The 17,310-nt window shown below is 43.2% G+C and overlaps 1 protein-coding gene across 1 annotated transcript in view; it reads left to right on the top strand.

Moving 5' to 3' along the window:
• LOC115195726 (protein disulfide-isomerase TMX3) overlaps positions 1 to 16,161 on the top strand; it is a 58,693-nt gene extending 42,532 nt beyond the window's left edge. Inside the window, exons 13-16 of the mRNA XM_029755895.1 lie at positions 1,622 to 1,678; positions 6,890 to 7,019; positions 9,588 to 9,656; positions 13,738 to 16,161. Coding sequence (XP_029611755.1) covers positions 1,622 to 1,678; positions 6,890 to 7,019; positions 9,588 to 9,656; positions 13,738 to 14,013 — 532 coding nt within the window. The 3' untranslated portion in view covers positions 14,014 to 16,161. The remainder of the gene's footprint in view (positions 1 to 1,621; positions 1,679 to 6,889; positions 7,020 to 9,587; positions 9,657 to 13,737) is intronic.
• The last annotated feature ends 1,149 nt before the right edge of the window (positions 16,162 to 17,310 follow it).

Below are 17,310 nucleotides of genomic sequence, written 5' to 3'. Positions count from 1 at the left end.
TCCTCTCCAGGCAGCCACATTAGAGCTGATTGAATTTCACAGATCCCTATCATCAGTTAGACTATCTGCCACGCTATCGCGCCTTGTTTTTGAAGTCATCACACTCTCCTGATTTACAGTTAGATTATAGCCCAGTGCTTTGACACAACCTAAATGCTAGATGGCTCGTTGTAATTACGTCACACCTCCCTCGTTAGTGCCCCTTCTGTTGGGCAGACACGGAGACTGGGGCAGACACGGAGACTGGGGCAGACACGGAGACTGGGGCAGACACGGAGACTGGGGCAGACACGGAGACTGGGGCAGACACGGAGACTGGGGCAGACACGGAGACTGGGGCAGACACGGAGACTGGGGCAGACACGGAGACTGGGGCAGACACGGAGACTGGGGCAGACACGGAGACTGGGGCAGACACGGAGACTGAGGCAGATAGATGTCATTTGGATGATTGAGGCGGTGTGTGAGGGCGGTAATGAATACTGTGGCATTCAGCTCGCCCTCCATCCGCAACAGTGTGACAGAGCGATAAATGCAATCTCTGAGAGGAGACTACCCAAGGAGACGTGTGTGTGTGTGTGTGTGTGGTGTGTGTTATTCTCTCTGTGTGTGTTTGGGTGCTGGCTAGGTGTGTGTTTCTGTGTGCTATGGTTTGGGGATATATGTATTTGAGTGATTGTGAGTTAGCGTTGTGGGTCTGTTGCACAGCAGGGAGTTGAAAAGAGAGTGGGAGGGAGGTGAAGACAGGGGGAACGGGAGGGAGACAGCAATATTTATGCGGTTGAGCGGGGAGAGCTATGGTGATTGCTATGATGAACTGACATTTATAGACACGCTCGCCACATAAAATGTGTATAATATATTCTTCCAAAAGTCTCTCACATGTACGCACACGCACACTGAATTCATTCATTGAAGTCCATAAACTAGCTTCCTCTTGGGTAAGAGTAATGTCTCACAATTGCTTGGTATCTTAAAATAAGAATTCAACAAGCCTCACTTCTTTCAAGTACTCAGTCTTTAGCCCAATATTATCTGACTGAGCTTCAGCCTAACCAGATTAGATCGGGTTTAATAATAGTTGAGTGTCTTCATAAACATGTCATTGATATTGTCACCGGCTGTATCGTTTGGCACCCAGGGGACAGGTGTTCCAGATGGAACCATGATTCAATATGAATGTAATATATATGTTGAGGCGGCCATAATCCGTCTCTCAGTGCAAATGACTGGGTTAGTCCCCTTCCATCCCTATCGCCTGCTTTCTTCCCACAATGCATCACACAGGCGCCGACACAGAACAACACAATGAGATACAAATGGAATTCTTCCTTCCTCTGCCTTACCGTTGTTAGGTAAATCATCTGATACTTTTTTGGAAAGAAGATGGGAATTTTGTGTTATTTCGCTATGACGTGCCGTTGGAGAGAGAAGGGAGTCCTTGGTTCAGTCTTCATAGGAAACTAGGTCTTGTGTTATGACTCTTGTTAGGATAGCAATGCTTATATGAGTTGGTCTCCTTTCATTTTGTTGGTCTTATGATGAGTTGTTTGTCATAAATGAGCTCGTTTGTATGCATGTTGTGTCTCACTTTGTTGCTTGTCTTGTTCTATCTCCCCAGAGACTTCCAGTTTGGCCACATGGATGGAAACGACTACATCAACAGCCTCATTATGGGGTGAGCGTCTCCTCCTTTTTCTCCTCTCTCTCTCTGCTTCTTTACCTCCTCTTCTGTACTTCCTCTCCTCCTCTCCTCTACCACCCCTTTCTTCTACCACCACCTTCCTGTCTCTTCCTCCTCCCTTCTACTGCCGCCTCCTCTCTTCCCCCTACTCCCTTCTCAGGTTTCCTAGGCTACCGCAGTAACCTCACACTGTCAGACTCCATAAAACCGCAATTTAAAGTCGGCCTCCGCTATTAAAATGCACTCTGTTGGATCCGTCAATTACCCGGGACTGACCGTCATTTGCTTTTAGTGGGCTGGGAATTGCCAGAATTACCATGATACTTAGGTGCTGATACGATATGTATTGCGATTCTCACGATTCTATATGTATTGTGATTCGATACTGTGATTTTAGTGCGATTCGATGTTCCAAACATATTGCTCACCATATGTCTGCTGCAGAGGGACAAGAGAGAGCCATGAGAATGAGTTTTGATCAGTCAGGGAAATAAAAGTGCTAAAAACAAAATGGCTCCCTATTTAAGAAGATCGAGAACAAGCTATCAAGGACAAATACTGCCGTTTTGGTGCAGGTACAGCCAACTAGCGCAAAAATATTGCGACGTTGTCAAAACTATACAATATATTGTAAAAAAATAACATCCCGATATGTAACTTTATTTTTATTTTTTTCCCCATCACTAATGCTAGCTCCCTGCCAGGTTTACCTATGAAGCTGGTGGATTAGAGTCTTATTGGGCCTGTGCTTTAATGGCTGTCAGAGGGAGAGCTGTGCTAATGATGCAGTAAGCCCCAGTATGGAGCTGCGTGACAGGGCTCGCTGCTGCGTGGTGTGGTGTCATGCTCTGAGAGGCCTGTGCTGCCGCTGCTCTGACACCACCACACTGTTAATTAGCCCGGACCGCCAAGCCTGGCAGGGCCAGCAGGAGCGCAGCGGGGGCACAGGACATGGTGTGTGTTTCTAGCTTGTGTGTGTGTGTGTGTGTGTGTGTGTGTGTGTGTGTGTGTGTGTAATGTATACATACATACATACATACATACATACATACATACATACATACATACATACATACATACATACATACATACAATAATAATAATAATAATAATAATAATAATAATAATACACGGAGTATACCAAACATTAGGAACATCTTCCTAATATTGAGTTGCACCCCCCTTTGCCCTCAGAACAGCCTCAATTCATCGGGGCATAGACTATACAAGGTATTAAAAGCGTTCCACAGGGATGCTGGCCCATGTTGACTCCAATGTTTCCCACAGTTGGGTCAAGTTGGCTGGATGTCCTTTGGGTGCTGAACCATTCTTGATACACACAGAAAACTATGTCAAAAACACAGCAGTGTTGCAGTTCTTGACACAAAACAGTGTGCCTGGCACCTACTACCATACCCTGTTCAAAGGCACTTACATATTTTTCTCTTGCCCATTCACCCTCTGAATGGCCCATATACACAATCCATGTCTCAAGGCTTAAAAATCCTTCTTTAACCTGTCTCCTCCCCTTCATCTACACTGATTGACGTGGTGACATCAATAAGGGATCATAGCTTTTTTAATATGAGCGTGACCAAAGCGTGTGTGTGTGGTTAGGGTTGTCGTGATACCAGATTTTCCATGGCAAAAAAGTAAACACAGAGCAGACTGATTTAGATGGTCCTTGAAAAAATCACTTTCTGTAAAATCTATATCTTTTTTCAACATTGACTGTTTTCCTCCAAAAACAAGTCTGCTTCATGTTTTTGTTTCCTTAACACGGTATTTCGGATGAATTGCGATATTAGCATCATGACAACCCTAGTGTATGTGGAGAGGGGGGGGGTTAAATACCTCAGAATGTTATTGTTTATGTGAGGGAGATTATAGTAATCATGCTCTTTTAATCACACCAGGGGCTTACAGTGTGTGTTTGTGATGACAGCAAATGTGTTACTGTGAATATGTCTGTGATCGAAGTACACTGTGTGTGTGTCTATGTGTAATGCTGATACTGTGATGGGGGATTATAATAGACATACATATTAACATGTGTATAGGGTGGGTAGTGATTACACAGTTGTTTGGATATGTGTGTGTGTGTGTGTGTGTGTGTGTGTGTGTGTCCTCTGTGATTCTTTTGGACGGCCCTGGACCGAGTTTGCCCAGGATTAATTGGCCTCCTTTGAGGAATAAAATCCCGGCCTGTCAATGGCCACTAATCCCGCTCCTTTAGGAAGGCCAGGGAAATAAATCTGATGGCTTTTTATCCTCCCCTCCTTCATCACACAGATTACTGGGCTCCTTCTCTGGCAGCGAGAAGCGCCCAGTCATATCTGGCAGACACACACACACACACGCAAGCACGCACACTCCCTAGTCCAATGTAGTTTAACGTCTGAGGCTGGTTTTAGTGTTTCTGCCCGTCTGTTTGAGTATAGGATTAGCGCCTTAGCAATGCTGCTGCAACATCACAGCCGTGCATCTGGTATGCATTCATTGCATTGTGTTTGGGTGGAAACTGGAAGAGCCAGAGCCGTGGCGACTCTCGCACTCTCCGTAATGGCCGTTGCTATGACTGAGAGCCATTCTGCAATATGCATGGGCAAAGCAGGCAGAGTGAGAGTGGAAGTGCTGCTGAAAAGACCCAGCAGTCTGCTCTCTGAAAGGTGAATGGGCTAATCCATGTTGATTCAAAATGTCTGCCATCTGTTGGTTCTCGGCTGAATGTCAGATGGAGTACTCACGTAGGGTTTGTGGATGGGGGGTGTGTGTGTGTGTGCATGCACAGCTCCAGATCTCAGCCTAATGGTGGTGTAGTGGAGGGCTGTCTACAAAGCTAGTGTGTGTGCGCAGCTTGTGTGCCTAAGCTCAGCTGCGGTGTGCACAGTGATGCACAACATGCTTTATCTCAGCTGGTCTGTGTAGTTGTGTGTGTGCACACGCACGTGTACATTGTATCTATACGTGTGCCTTCTCTCAGTTGAGCTGTGCAGTTGTGTCTGATCTTCTGGGTTACACTGTGTGTCTGTGTGACACTGTATATGTCACCTCAGCTGTGTGGCCACCCAGTGCTGGACTCCCTCTGATTCAGTTGTCAGCTCTAATTTGTAAAGGTTCCTTTAACTGTGGCCCCATGATGCCGCCAGAGTCGCACACTGTTTGCATAAAGATCAAGATGACACTCCAAAAACTCTGCATCGCATTGCCTTTCATTCATACCAAATACCAATGCCCTCAAGAAAAGTCGAGCCGCATCGAAAAGAAAAGAGCTGTGTATCCCATCTTGACTATAAAGCTTCTTTGTTATTTTTGTTTCTTGTGCTTCTTGCACTATAATCTACTATTTAATTGGCATCATGGATGATATGCGTTCAACACCATCGTGCCCACAAAGCTCATCACTAAGCTAAGGACCGTGGGACTAAACACCTCCCTCTGCAACTGGATCCTGCACTTCCTGGCGGGCCGACCCTAGGTGGTAAGGATAGGCAACAACACATCTGCCGCACTGATCCTCAACACGGGGGCCCATCAGGGATGTGTGCTCAGTCCCCTCCTGTACTCCCTGTTCACCCACTACTGCGTGGCCAAGCACGACTCCAACACCATCATTAAGTTTGTTGACGACATAATGATGGTAGGTCTGACCACCTACAACAATGAGACAGCATATAGGGAGGAGGTCAGAGACCTGGCAGTGTGGTGCCAGGACAACAACCTCTCCCTCAACACGAGCAAGACAAAGGAGATGATTGTGGACTACAGGAAAAGGAGGGCCGAACACGCCCCCATTCAGATCGACGGGGCTGTAGTGGAGCAGATCGAGAGTTTCAAATTCCTTAGTGTCCACATCACCAACACACTATCATGGTCCAAACACACCAAGAAAGTTGTGAAGAGGGCACGACAACGCCTTTTTCCCCCTCAGGAGACTGAAAAGATTTTGCATGGGTCCCCAGATTCACAAAAAGTTCTACAGCTGCACCATCAAGAGCATCCTGACTGGTTGCATCACCGCATCGTATGGCAACTGCTCGGCATCCGACCGTATGGCGCTACAGAGGGTAGTGCGTACAGCCCAATAGATCACTGGGGCCAAGCTTCCTGCCATCCAGGACCTATATACTAGGCGGTGTCAGAGGAAGGCCCAAAAAATTGTCATAGACTGTTCTCTCTGCTACTGCACGGCAAGCGGTACCGGAGAGCCAAGTCTAGATCCAAAAGGCTCCTTAACAGCTTCTACCACCAAGCCATAAGACAGCTGAACAATTTATTTTTACACTGTTGCTACTCGCTGTTTGTCTATCCATAGTCACTTTACTCATACCTACATGTACAAATTACCTTCAATAACCTGTACCCCCGCATATTGACTCGGTACCGGTACCCCCCTGTACATAGTCACATTATAGTTATTTTGTGTTACTTCTCGTATTAAATGTTTTACTTTAGTAAATATTTGCTTAAATCTATTTCCTTACAACAATAACCAACAATGCAGTTTTAAGTAAGCATTTCACGGTAAGGTTGTACTCGGCGCATGTGAGAAACAAAATGGGATTGGATTTGATAGAGGTAGTGAGTGTGCTTGAAATGGAGAGCCCTCACCCCTGACCTCCCACTGGCCCAGTGCCTCCTGCCTACTGTAGCCCTGTAATCACAGTCACCTGTTGTGTTCGGGCGCATGTGACAAATAAAATTTGATTTGATAAGTGGGGCCCTGAGTTCTCTGGTCAGCTCACATGGTCAGGAAAAACTCCTGGCCCTATATGATATGCGTAGAGGGATATTCTGCAGTATATAAAAAATAGAAAACTTTTACATTCCAGTGTCTCGAAATAGGTGCTGGAGGTCAAATCTGAAGACCTAGGGGTCAAATTGGGACATGTGAGCTTAGATTGCAGTGTACATGGCCGAGTCCGTGGTCTAGTGCTAATGCTCCTGGCTTAAACACATATATACTGCTCTCCTCACCATAGACTGGGGTTCAATCCCTGCTCCAACCCTCCAATCTATTTCTTTCACCTGCCTGTACCTCAATCCTTCCGCTGCAAAAATGATTGCAGTCGAACGATTGCAATCATCCTTTATTGAGATTGACATTTTGCTGCATAGTTTATCTTCTGAATTGGTTATCTGCCATATCTCTGTGACCTTTTTTAGAATGATAATCTCCTCTTCCTCTTTCTCTCTCCCCCACAGCGAGGTGTCAGTGCCGTCCATCATCATCCTCAACACGTCTAATGAGCAGTACTTCCTGCCCAGCGAGCCCGTGGAGACCCTGGAGCAGCTGGTTCACTTCATCAACAGTGTTCTAGACGGCTCCGCTCAGGTCCACAACTCTACTCTTCTCTCACTCCCCTCCGCCATTTTGGCTCCAGCTGGTTTTCTTTTCCCTTCCCCTATTTATTTGACCATTCTAACTGCAACAGAAAGCTCAAATTGTTTGTGCAGCTGTCCATGTTTTGTTTAGTCTTTATTTATCCAGGGAATTCCAATGAGACTGGATGGACTCTTTGGCAATATCCTTTATTGAGATTGACATTTATGTTGAATCGTTTTTCTTCTACATAGCCTTTCTGCCATTACACTGGCTCCTAAATATTTATTTACAGTGTCAGTATTTGGCATATAATATATTCCAGTATCAGTATTTGACATTATAATATACTCCACTCAAGGACTTATGTACACTAGATGACATATAGGGGGTGCTGTGTTGAAGCCACCATGCCTCCATCTTTATTATTTCCCCCCCCTATTCATTCTATTTGAGACACCTTAACCTCTCTAGTACATGTGGGACGAACTCGTCCCACCTACGTAACAGCCACTGAAATCCAGTGGCGCGATTTTTGAATCGTTAGAAATGCTATAACTTCAATTTCTCAAACATATGACTATTTCACAGCTATTTAAAGACAAGAATCTCGTTAATCTAACCCCACTGTCCGATTTCAAAAAGGCTTTACAACGAAAGCAAAACATTAGATTATGTCAGCAGAGTACCCAGCCAGAAAAAATCAGACACCCATTTTTCAAGCTAGCATATCATGTCACATAAACCCAAACCACAGCTAAATGCAGCACTAACCTTTTATAATCTTCATCAGATGACACACCTAGGACATTGTGTTATACAATACATGCATGTCTGTTCAATCAAGTTCATATTTATATCAAAAACCAGCTTTTTACATTAGCATGTGACGTTCAGAAAAAGCATAACCACCGCAAACTTCCGGTGAATTTACTAACAGTTTGCTAAATTACTCACGATAAACGTTCACAAAAAGCATAACAATTATTTTAAGAATTATAGATACATTACCCCTCTATGCACTCGATATGTCCGATTTTAAAATAGCTTTTCGGATGAAGCACATTTTGCAATAATCTAAGTACATAGCCCGGCATTACAGGGCTAGCTATTTAGATACCCACCCAGGTCAGCCTCCACCAAAATCACATTTCCTATAAGAAAGATGTTCTTACCTTGCTTGTTCTTCATCAGAATACACTGCCAGGACTTCTACTTCAATAACAAATGTTGGTTTGGTCCCAAATAATCCATCGTTATATCCAAACAGCGACGTTTTGTTCGTGAGTTCTAGAATGCTTCTTCGCGGTGTCGCGCATGGCGCATTGGCGTGTCAAAAATGTCTAAATATTCCATTACCGTACTTCTAAGCATGTCAACCGATGTTTAAAACCAATTTTTATGCCATTTATGTCGTAGAGAAGTGATAATATTCCGACCGGGAGTATGCATTGAGCCTAAACAGCCGAATAAAATTTCTCCTCAGAAGCGACTCATGCACGCGCATCATTGAAAGGTCCTCCGAGCATCCACTTACAAAAGGCGATAATATATTTCAACCTGAGGTTCCCTCGTAAACCTTCAGTTATTTCGCGGGCTCTGAGAGCCTATTGGAGCCCTGGGAATTGTCACGTTACAGCTAAGATCCTTACTTTTCAATAAAAAGAGGTAAGACGCACGACTCCTTGTCAGACAGGGTACTTCCTGCTTGAAACCTTGTCAGGTTTTTGCCTGCCATAGGAGTTCTGTTATACTCACAGACACCATTCAAACAGTTTTAGAAAATTCAGAGTGTTTTCTATCCAAACCTGAACAATAATATGCATATTCTAGCTTCTGAGTTGGTGTAGGAGGCAGTTAAAAATGGGAACATATTTTTTCCAAAATTCTCAATACTGCCCCCTACCCCAAACAGGTTAATGCATACTTTTAAATTATATTATGTGAGCTAAACATACAAATAAAATATATATATTTTTTTAATTCCTTAAAGTATAATATTTAGAGATGACTTATGTAACTATCCCCACTCCAACAACCAAATACTTAAATACATGTAATTTAAATACTGTAGGATTCCATTAATTCCTATGGAGGACTGCTCCTACTAGGGAGGGCCAATATGGCCGACCGGTGGCTTTAAAGCCTCTCAATGGCCAATACATAGCATCAGCCATCAGGGGTTTCAATAGATCATTGAATCCACTACATGGCAGCTGGAAAAAGTGACAACCTTTCCCCCTCTTGTTTATTATAAAGTCAAAGATGAATAAAACCGTAATCCAAACACAACAGAAGTCCTTCTCTTTCCCAGAGCGTTCAGCAGGGTTATTTTTCACCTGGCAAAACAAACCAAAACCCCACCAAGTAAACAGCAGTGGAGAGTGAGAACCCTGTTCTGTTCCCCAGGCTTGTGCCAGCTCACCTCATGGCTGCTATGCTGTCAAAGACTCTAATGAGGAAGCGCTGGCAGGCTGATGTCTCTCTCTCTCTCTCTCTCTCTCTCTCTCACACTCACATTCCAGTCTCCCCAGTGCTCCACTCTAACACCACATCCTCTGCCTGTGTGTTTCCCCTCAGGCCCAGGGAGGAGACGGCATGTTCCAGAGGGTCAAACGAGTGGCCTTCGACGCCAAGTCCACCATTATGGTGAGTGGCTGGGCACAATCAGCATTAGGCAAATTGCAGGGGGAAATGCAGGGGGAAATGGGAAAACAAGATGATTGTGGGAGGATAAATTGGCCATGTATGCAGCATAAGTTTAATGCTGTCGTGATGTCTCCAAAACATTTAAGAAAAAACAACATTTGGTTGCCGTTTTTCATTTGAATAATATTTCTCATTATATTTTCTGAATAACAAGTAGAATATGGAGGGAAACAGCCCTCTGTACAATATCCTGTGTAGCTAGCTACAGTATGTTAGTGATGCACCGATTTTTGGCCGATACCGATATCCAATATTTTCCTTGCCAAAAAACCTGATGCCGATAACCGATATTTACAATTTTAGCAGCCTTTTAAGCATTCTAGTACAGTTAAATAGTTAAAACACATATGGACACACAAAACCTATTTCTTTCACTTACTTGCTGTGATGTTTCGTTGTTCATTTGTTCAGTCGTTTCATTCTCAACCAGGATTTCTATGGAACGCCGTTTGGGTCTTTGTGTGTCGCAAGATTCAAAAGGCACTCGCACATCTGAGCAGTCTTGTTGCAGGTGCATGGCAACAATTAAAGCAATTAAAACAGGATGAAAGAAACCGGTCTTTGTGTGTCGAAAAAGATATACACATCAAATAACACGACATATGTTTCAGTAGCTATAGTTAGCTAACTATATACTTGGTGTCATCATCTAAAATAACCCTAATTCGTCTCTTATTTGACTAATGGTGGGCGGACCCATCTATGTGAAGCTAGCCACAATAAGGATTAGCCACATTAGTGGACTTTGCGGTTAGCCTTCAAAATAAAAGTATGGCATAATTGTACTATTTGTATTCATTTGCATTACTGTCAATGACGTTCTTTTATTTTGAAGGCAAACCGCAAATTCCACTATTGTGCCTAATCCTTATTGTGGCTAGCTTCACAACACATAACCCAGTGTGGTCGAGCCTCACTAGCCAGATTATAACGTTAGCTTTGGGCAACAGGTTTAAGTTGCTGACCAGCTAGTTATTTTCATGAACTGAAGTTCAATTTCAATAGGCGAACAAGTGGCAACCTAGCTAATACTTACTCACAAGGATTCCTAAATCATTGCTAAGAATAATGAAAATGACTGCAGGTTCTTCTGGTCATTGTTTTCAGGCTGGTTGTATTGGTGCTAGCTAGGTACCAAGCTAAAGCTAGCTACCCCAGAAGTTGCGGTTGAACAAATTGTGCTTTATTACCAACGCGGTATTGTAAACACATCGTTCGTGGCTGAGGTTTGCTTTTTTTGTACAGCTTTGACAGTGCTACTGTTTCTTTTTTGACACGCAAAGACCCAAACGACGTTCCATAGTATGTATGTGGTGAAGTTAATAGCAGTGACGCTATTACTGTGTAACTCCGGTAGGGCAACATCTGAAAAATAGCGCACTTGGTATTGTGTACCGGTGCTTGACCAGTTGGCGAAAGCCAACATCACCCATGACAGAGAACGGTTGATTGTCAAGGGCAATGAATTTCCATTATCTTGGCTTTAATGGATTTCGCTTTTGATTTGTCTCGCTGAAATTTTGTTACTCTTTGTTACTCCACACATCATACATTGTGGGCTAGTTTAGGAATGCTGTGTTGCACGTATAGCGCAACATTTTACATGGCGTCATTACGTCATGAACCTACGTAATATAGGTATGCACGACATCGGTTAAACTAGACTTGGGCCGATACCAATGTTGGCATTTTTAGCTTATATCGGCCGATTCTGATATGTTCACCGATATATCGTGCATCCCTAGTATGTGTCATAAGGCCCACTATTATTCCGATAGTTACCAGTATGACAAGGAGATGACTCATCAATAGAAGAGTGGTGTATTGAAAAAGGAAGTGGCAACTGTGACAGAGAGAAAAGATAACAGAAAGAGAGGGAAGGGAATGAGGAAGGATAGAAAATAAATCTTTCTTTGAACTGTTGGAGCTGTTCTTATAGTACAATTAGACACTACACTACCACTTTCACACTCCATCCCCAGGTGACAGCACCAACTGGGTCAGGTGTTGTGCTCTGCCAGGAAGTTTTGTTAAGTGTTGATTGTGCACAGGTGTGGGTAATCAGTCAGTGTGGCAGCTTGCATAGCCGTGAGGCTGCTGCAGTTTGAGGGCCATTTGGGCCTTTGGTTTGAATCGTTATTTTTTGGGCATGTCTTTTGTGTAGTTTTCTTTTTTGTATTTATATATTTTTGTCACCACTTTGAACATCCATAACTTTGTTTGAGCTGGCTGACAAAGGAGTCAAGACTGAGCAAGCCCTGGACCCAAGTAAGGTTGCTGTCTCCTCGGCAGATGCATACATCACGGTCCGCACACATCAAATCAGGTTATAGCTAGGCCTAGGACCCCTAGACTTAGCGAGTGTAGTGAAGTCAGTAGGCTAGCTAGTTGGTTTCGTAACAGGGAGGACTAGTGTTTATTTGACTGACTGTGTGATATGAATGAAAATGGGATGTAGTAGCGTAATGCTATACAGAAAGTAGACTATACCCGAACCAAGAATAAACCTTAAAGGTGCCCTCAAATGGAAAAGAAAATGATAGATTATATTTAGAAAAATTGTAATCTGGCACGAAAAATAAATTGATGGAAAAATGGTCACCTGAGGGGGGGAAAGGGAAATTGTTTTTTTTTTGTTTAAAATTACCTTTTTGAAATGTTGTATTGAAGTTTCAGTTTTTTTTTGTGTGAAGTTCAAGCATGCCTCACTAAAATCTGTAATGGGAAAGAAGGATGTCGTTATTTTTTGTTCAGTTTGAATGTCATAATTTTTTATTGTGAAGCACTCAGTTGTTTCTTTTGAGTAGTGCCCATGCTAGTCTTGGTCACTCAAAGTGAACGAGATGAGCAAGCAGCTATCACCTTGCCCTCGGAGTGCACACAAACACACATCACTGCAAGGAAGCAACGGTCCGCATTAGACCCAATGACTCATGATGCTGCATGAGTTAGCATAGCACACCCATCTTTAACATTACACGCCTGGCAATTACCATCCCTCTTCTTCCCCTGGCGTTGTCGGCAGGATTTCTCTTCCTTTCCTTCCTGGATGACAGCAGCCTTTGACCGAATGTCTTGCCTCTCGGCACATTGTCTCCCCTGCAACCCGCTCTATTAAGGCCCAATGATTCACTGCCACTCATCTATATTTTAGAGGAAGACATTGTGCGTCACTGGAGTAGTGCCCTGAGCTCATCTGTGCCCGTAGGTGAAGCTAATTTAGGTTGGTTTATAAGGGAACGCTGAGCAAAGAGGGCAAATTATACAGTCATGTTTGAGGTTCCTGGGGTTGTGTGTGTGACCGCGTGTGTCTGTAGGTGAGGGTCGTTTAGCTTGTTTTAGAAGGGAAAACTGAGCAAGGCAAGTGTAAAAAGTGCATGTTAGGTAATGATATGTTTGGCATTGAATATGTGTTTATGTTTTGGGCTTAGAGGGCATTGTTAGGATCTAATTATCAGAGTAAAAAAAACACTATGAAAGCTTAACCAAGTTTAATTCTTCCCAGAGGATCAATACAGCTGCATTAGACAAAACATGTTTCCACCACCACAAGTATATATACTCCAATTTAGGCGCTCCTCCTTCTCTCCAATCTTTTATGATTCGACAGGAAGATGAAGTGATGGGGTAATAAACCGTTCCTTCTCCCTTAAGGTGATCTGACCTCAAACCCCTTGATGCCTAACCCAAAGATCTCCACCCATAGCAATCATGTGACTGCCTCCCGGCTACCCAGCACATTCCAAAGCCATCTGGCTCCTACAGATAACCATTAACTTCTGATGTAAAAACCAGTGTATCACCCCTCAGATACCATAGTCTTACTTCTGATGTATCATGTCTCTAGGATAGCAATGTTCCAAGTTTAACCCAGAATCCAACAGCATAAATCTATTTGACTCTTTCCACTGTTCCACCCTACCTTCTGTCCACCACTGCCAAACCTCCTCTCTCTTTCTCTATCAATCTCTCCATCTCTTCCTCTTCAACTTTTCCCCCGATCACCCCTCCCTCCTCTCAGTCTGTGTTTCGCAGCTCCCCAGTGCTGGGCTGTTTCCTGTTTGGTCTGCCGCTGGGCGTGATCAGCCTGATGTGCTATGGCATCTGCACAGCCGAGTCGGACGATGGCCAGGAGGACATGGAGCTCATGAAGAGGGAGGACGACGAGGAGGAGGACGAAGAGGAGGATGAGCCTCGGCAGGCCTCCGGAGAGCTGGAGGGCCCCGAGGAGGACGGAGAGAATGAGGAAGAGGAGGAGCAGGAGGAGAAGAACCCGGTCGACAAGAAAGCAGATTAATGCCAAGGGTAGTGGAGGCGGAGGAACAGGCCTATTGACATACAGCAACATGAAACTCAGACACATATCAACAATGTGTGGTTTTTATATTTTTTTTTCATCTTTATCATCCTTTTTTCCCCCCTGCCATACTGTTTTCTTTTCGCAGACTGTTTTTTATTGCTATTGAATCTCAAGTCAGTTAGGTCAGCCGCTAGGCAAAGCACTAAAAAAAATCATGTCCTTTATTAAATTAGCCTTTTTGAAATGGAATTACAAAGATTAGTCATTGATAAGTGTTGCAGAGAAGAAAGGAAGGAAATAAGCCACATTTTAGCTAAATGTATTATTATCGTCTCTTAAACAACCACTACACAGGGTCATTCCATACTTTGAATCAGGTAGCATTTGTGTTAAAAAAAAGGTGACCCATTTTTCCCATGTCCAAGGGCATTGAAATATTTGATATTGATTTATACACTTTGTTCTGTTGGAATTTAGAATTCCCTAATCAAAGCTTTTGATTAAACCCCCCCCCCCCAATGTTGCAATTTACCCATAGTCGACTGCAGAGGAAGTGCCCATGAAGGAAAATTTGCCATAAAATGAATTCTCATGCATTTCAAATGGTATCTCACGTTTAACTCCGGACACTTATTCATAGAACAGTGTACAACAGTGGAAATGATGCAAACAATTACATAAATAGAGCCCACAATCTGGATAATGTAAGGTTGAAGGGATGTCTGGCTTATTTACCCTGCTGTAGTTTTAAATAGACACACTGTACAGTAAGTTGTTTTTCCTCTATTTTAGATGGTTAATGTAATGGGAGACAGGCTTAATGACATCAATATGGGTTTGTTCATCTGAAATGGCACCCTATTCCCTATATATAGTGCACTACTTTTGACCAGCCTGGTCAAAGGTAGTGCACTATATAGGGAATAGGGTGCCATTTTGGATGCAAACATGGAATGGTAATACACTTGAAGACAATGGCTGATCAGATCCAAAATGGTCCGCTCTTTGCTCTCCTCTGAAAGATCTTCACCACCTGTTGTCCATCACTAGTTATGGTAGGCTATGTTTCTGGGAAGGAAATGGTATCAGATTGCATCCAAATGCACTGATTACAATACAATTCAGTGTGAGTTTACTCAATGCACTGACAAAAACCTGTTGGGAGTTTTTACAGTACTTAATGACAGTACATTGCAATAAAAGGGTCATGTGGCGTTTAAAGGGGTACACTGTCGTTTATATTCTTAGGCCTACATAAGCATTGACGTGACATAAACCATGTATTTGATATGACCTACGGTTGATGAACAATACCAGATCAACCACTACAACGGTTTGTCTTATGGATACATGGCATACTGATGTTAATGAAATGTTTGTGAAATGTTAGATCAAGGTCATATAAGTATTACGAAAAACGTGATCTCCAGCCCTCTCGTTAAGTTACCCAGTAAAACTATATTACCTAACAATTGTTACGTTTTTGTTCAACTTTTTTCTTTAGCGTATTTCACAGACGTGTTGATAGTTTAGAAACAAAACCGACACGTGCGCAACTATAGGGCAAAACAGATTGTGTTAGATTGATGACGAAATGTTATATATTTAGTCTCCAATGTTTATCGAAAACAATACATTTGCACAATGAGCACTTATCTCAAATAGACCGTTACAGTTGTTAGTTGGCTAGCAAATTTGAGCCATATTAGCATAGACATGACTTCAGTCAAAGCACCTCAAAAACAAGACATGGTATCAAGAACAAGATAAAACTAGCTAGCTACGATTCCTCACATGGCAGCTCCTTGTCATTGTTGCTAGCTATCTGGCCATCCAGAATCACAACACACGGCCCTCTGACCCCTTGAAGAACGCGCATCGTTTTCGTGACGTCGGCTAACCCGTCTATTGTGCTTGTGTCTAGCGTTTAGTTGACAAAATTAGGCACCCGAACCCAAGTACTAATCTTGGTTTTCAGAAGACAACTGTGAAACTGCACTATGGAAACCAACATACCCTTGCCTTGCATTCTGGTCATTGTAGTTGCCTAGCATTCTCTGCCAAACTCTGCTCATTGGGTTTGAATTGAGATTGTCACACTTTATTACTGGTTTGAAATAAAGATTGTCCTCTTTTTCTTGTTGACTTGACGCCTGTTTGTTCTTCACTGAAACACTGTTATGTATACTTCAGAGGAGGCTGGTGGGGGAGCTATAGGAGGACGGGCTCATTGTAATGGCTGGAATAGAATAAATGGAACAATGAAACGTGGTTTCCAAATGTTTGATAATATCCTGTTGTGGATAGGGGGCAGTATTTTCACAGCCGGATAAAAAACGTACCCGATTTAATCTGGTTACTACTCTTGCCCAGAAACTAGAATATGCAAAACACTAAAGTTTCTAAAACTGTTTGAATGGTGTCTGTGAGTATAACAGAACTCATATGGCAGGCAAAAACCTGAGAAGATTCCAAGCAGGAAGTGGCCTGTCTGACAATTTGTAGTCCTGTTGCATCTCTATCGAAATTACAGCATCTGAGCTGTTACGTGACACTTTCTAAGGCTTCCATTGGCTCTCTAAAGCCTTCAGAAAGCGGATTGACGCATCTCCTGTCTCTGGGCAGATAACAGCAGCACAGTTTGTCAGTGGTCTGCCTGGGGACAGAGAGACTGGAGATGCGCGTTCACGAGACCTCGCCATTTTTTTTCTTTCCCTCTTTGAATGAATACAACGTCCGGTTGGAATATTATCGCTATTTTACGAGAAAATAGCATAAAAATTGATTTTAAACAGCGTTTGACATGCTTCTAAATACGGTAATGGAATATTTTGAATTTTTTTGTCACGAAATGCACTCGCGCGTTACCCTTTGGATAGTGACCTGAACGTATTTGGAACCAAAACAACGTGTTGTTGAAGTCCTGGGAGTGCATTCTGACGAAGAACAGACATTTACATTTTAGTCATTTAGCAGATGCTCTTATCCAGAGCGACTTACAGTAGTGAATGCATACATTTCATACATTTTTTTCCCCGTACTGGTCCCCCGTGTGAATCGAACCCACAACCCTGGCGTTGCAAACACCATGCTCTACCAACTGAGCCACACAGGACCACAGCAAAGGTAATCCAATTTTTGTAATAGTAATTCTGAGTTTAGTGAGCCCCGAAGTTGGCGGGTGTCTGAATAGCTAGCCTGTGAAGGCTGAGCTATGTACTCAGAATATTGCAAAATGTGCTTTCGCCGAAAAGCTATTTTAAAATCTGACATAGCGATTGCATAAAGGAGTTC

The sequence above is a fragment of the Salmo trutta genome, chromosome 6 (assembly GCF_901001165.1).
Source record: "Salmo trutta chromosome 6, fSalTru1.1, whole genome shotgun sequence".
NCBI lineage: Eukaryota > Metazoa > Chordata > Actinopteri > Salmoniformes > Salmonidae > Salmo > Salmo trutta.
This window is presented reverse-complemented; position numbering and strand designations above follow the sequence as displayed.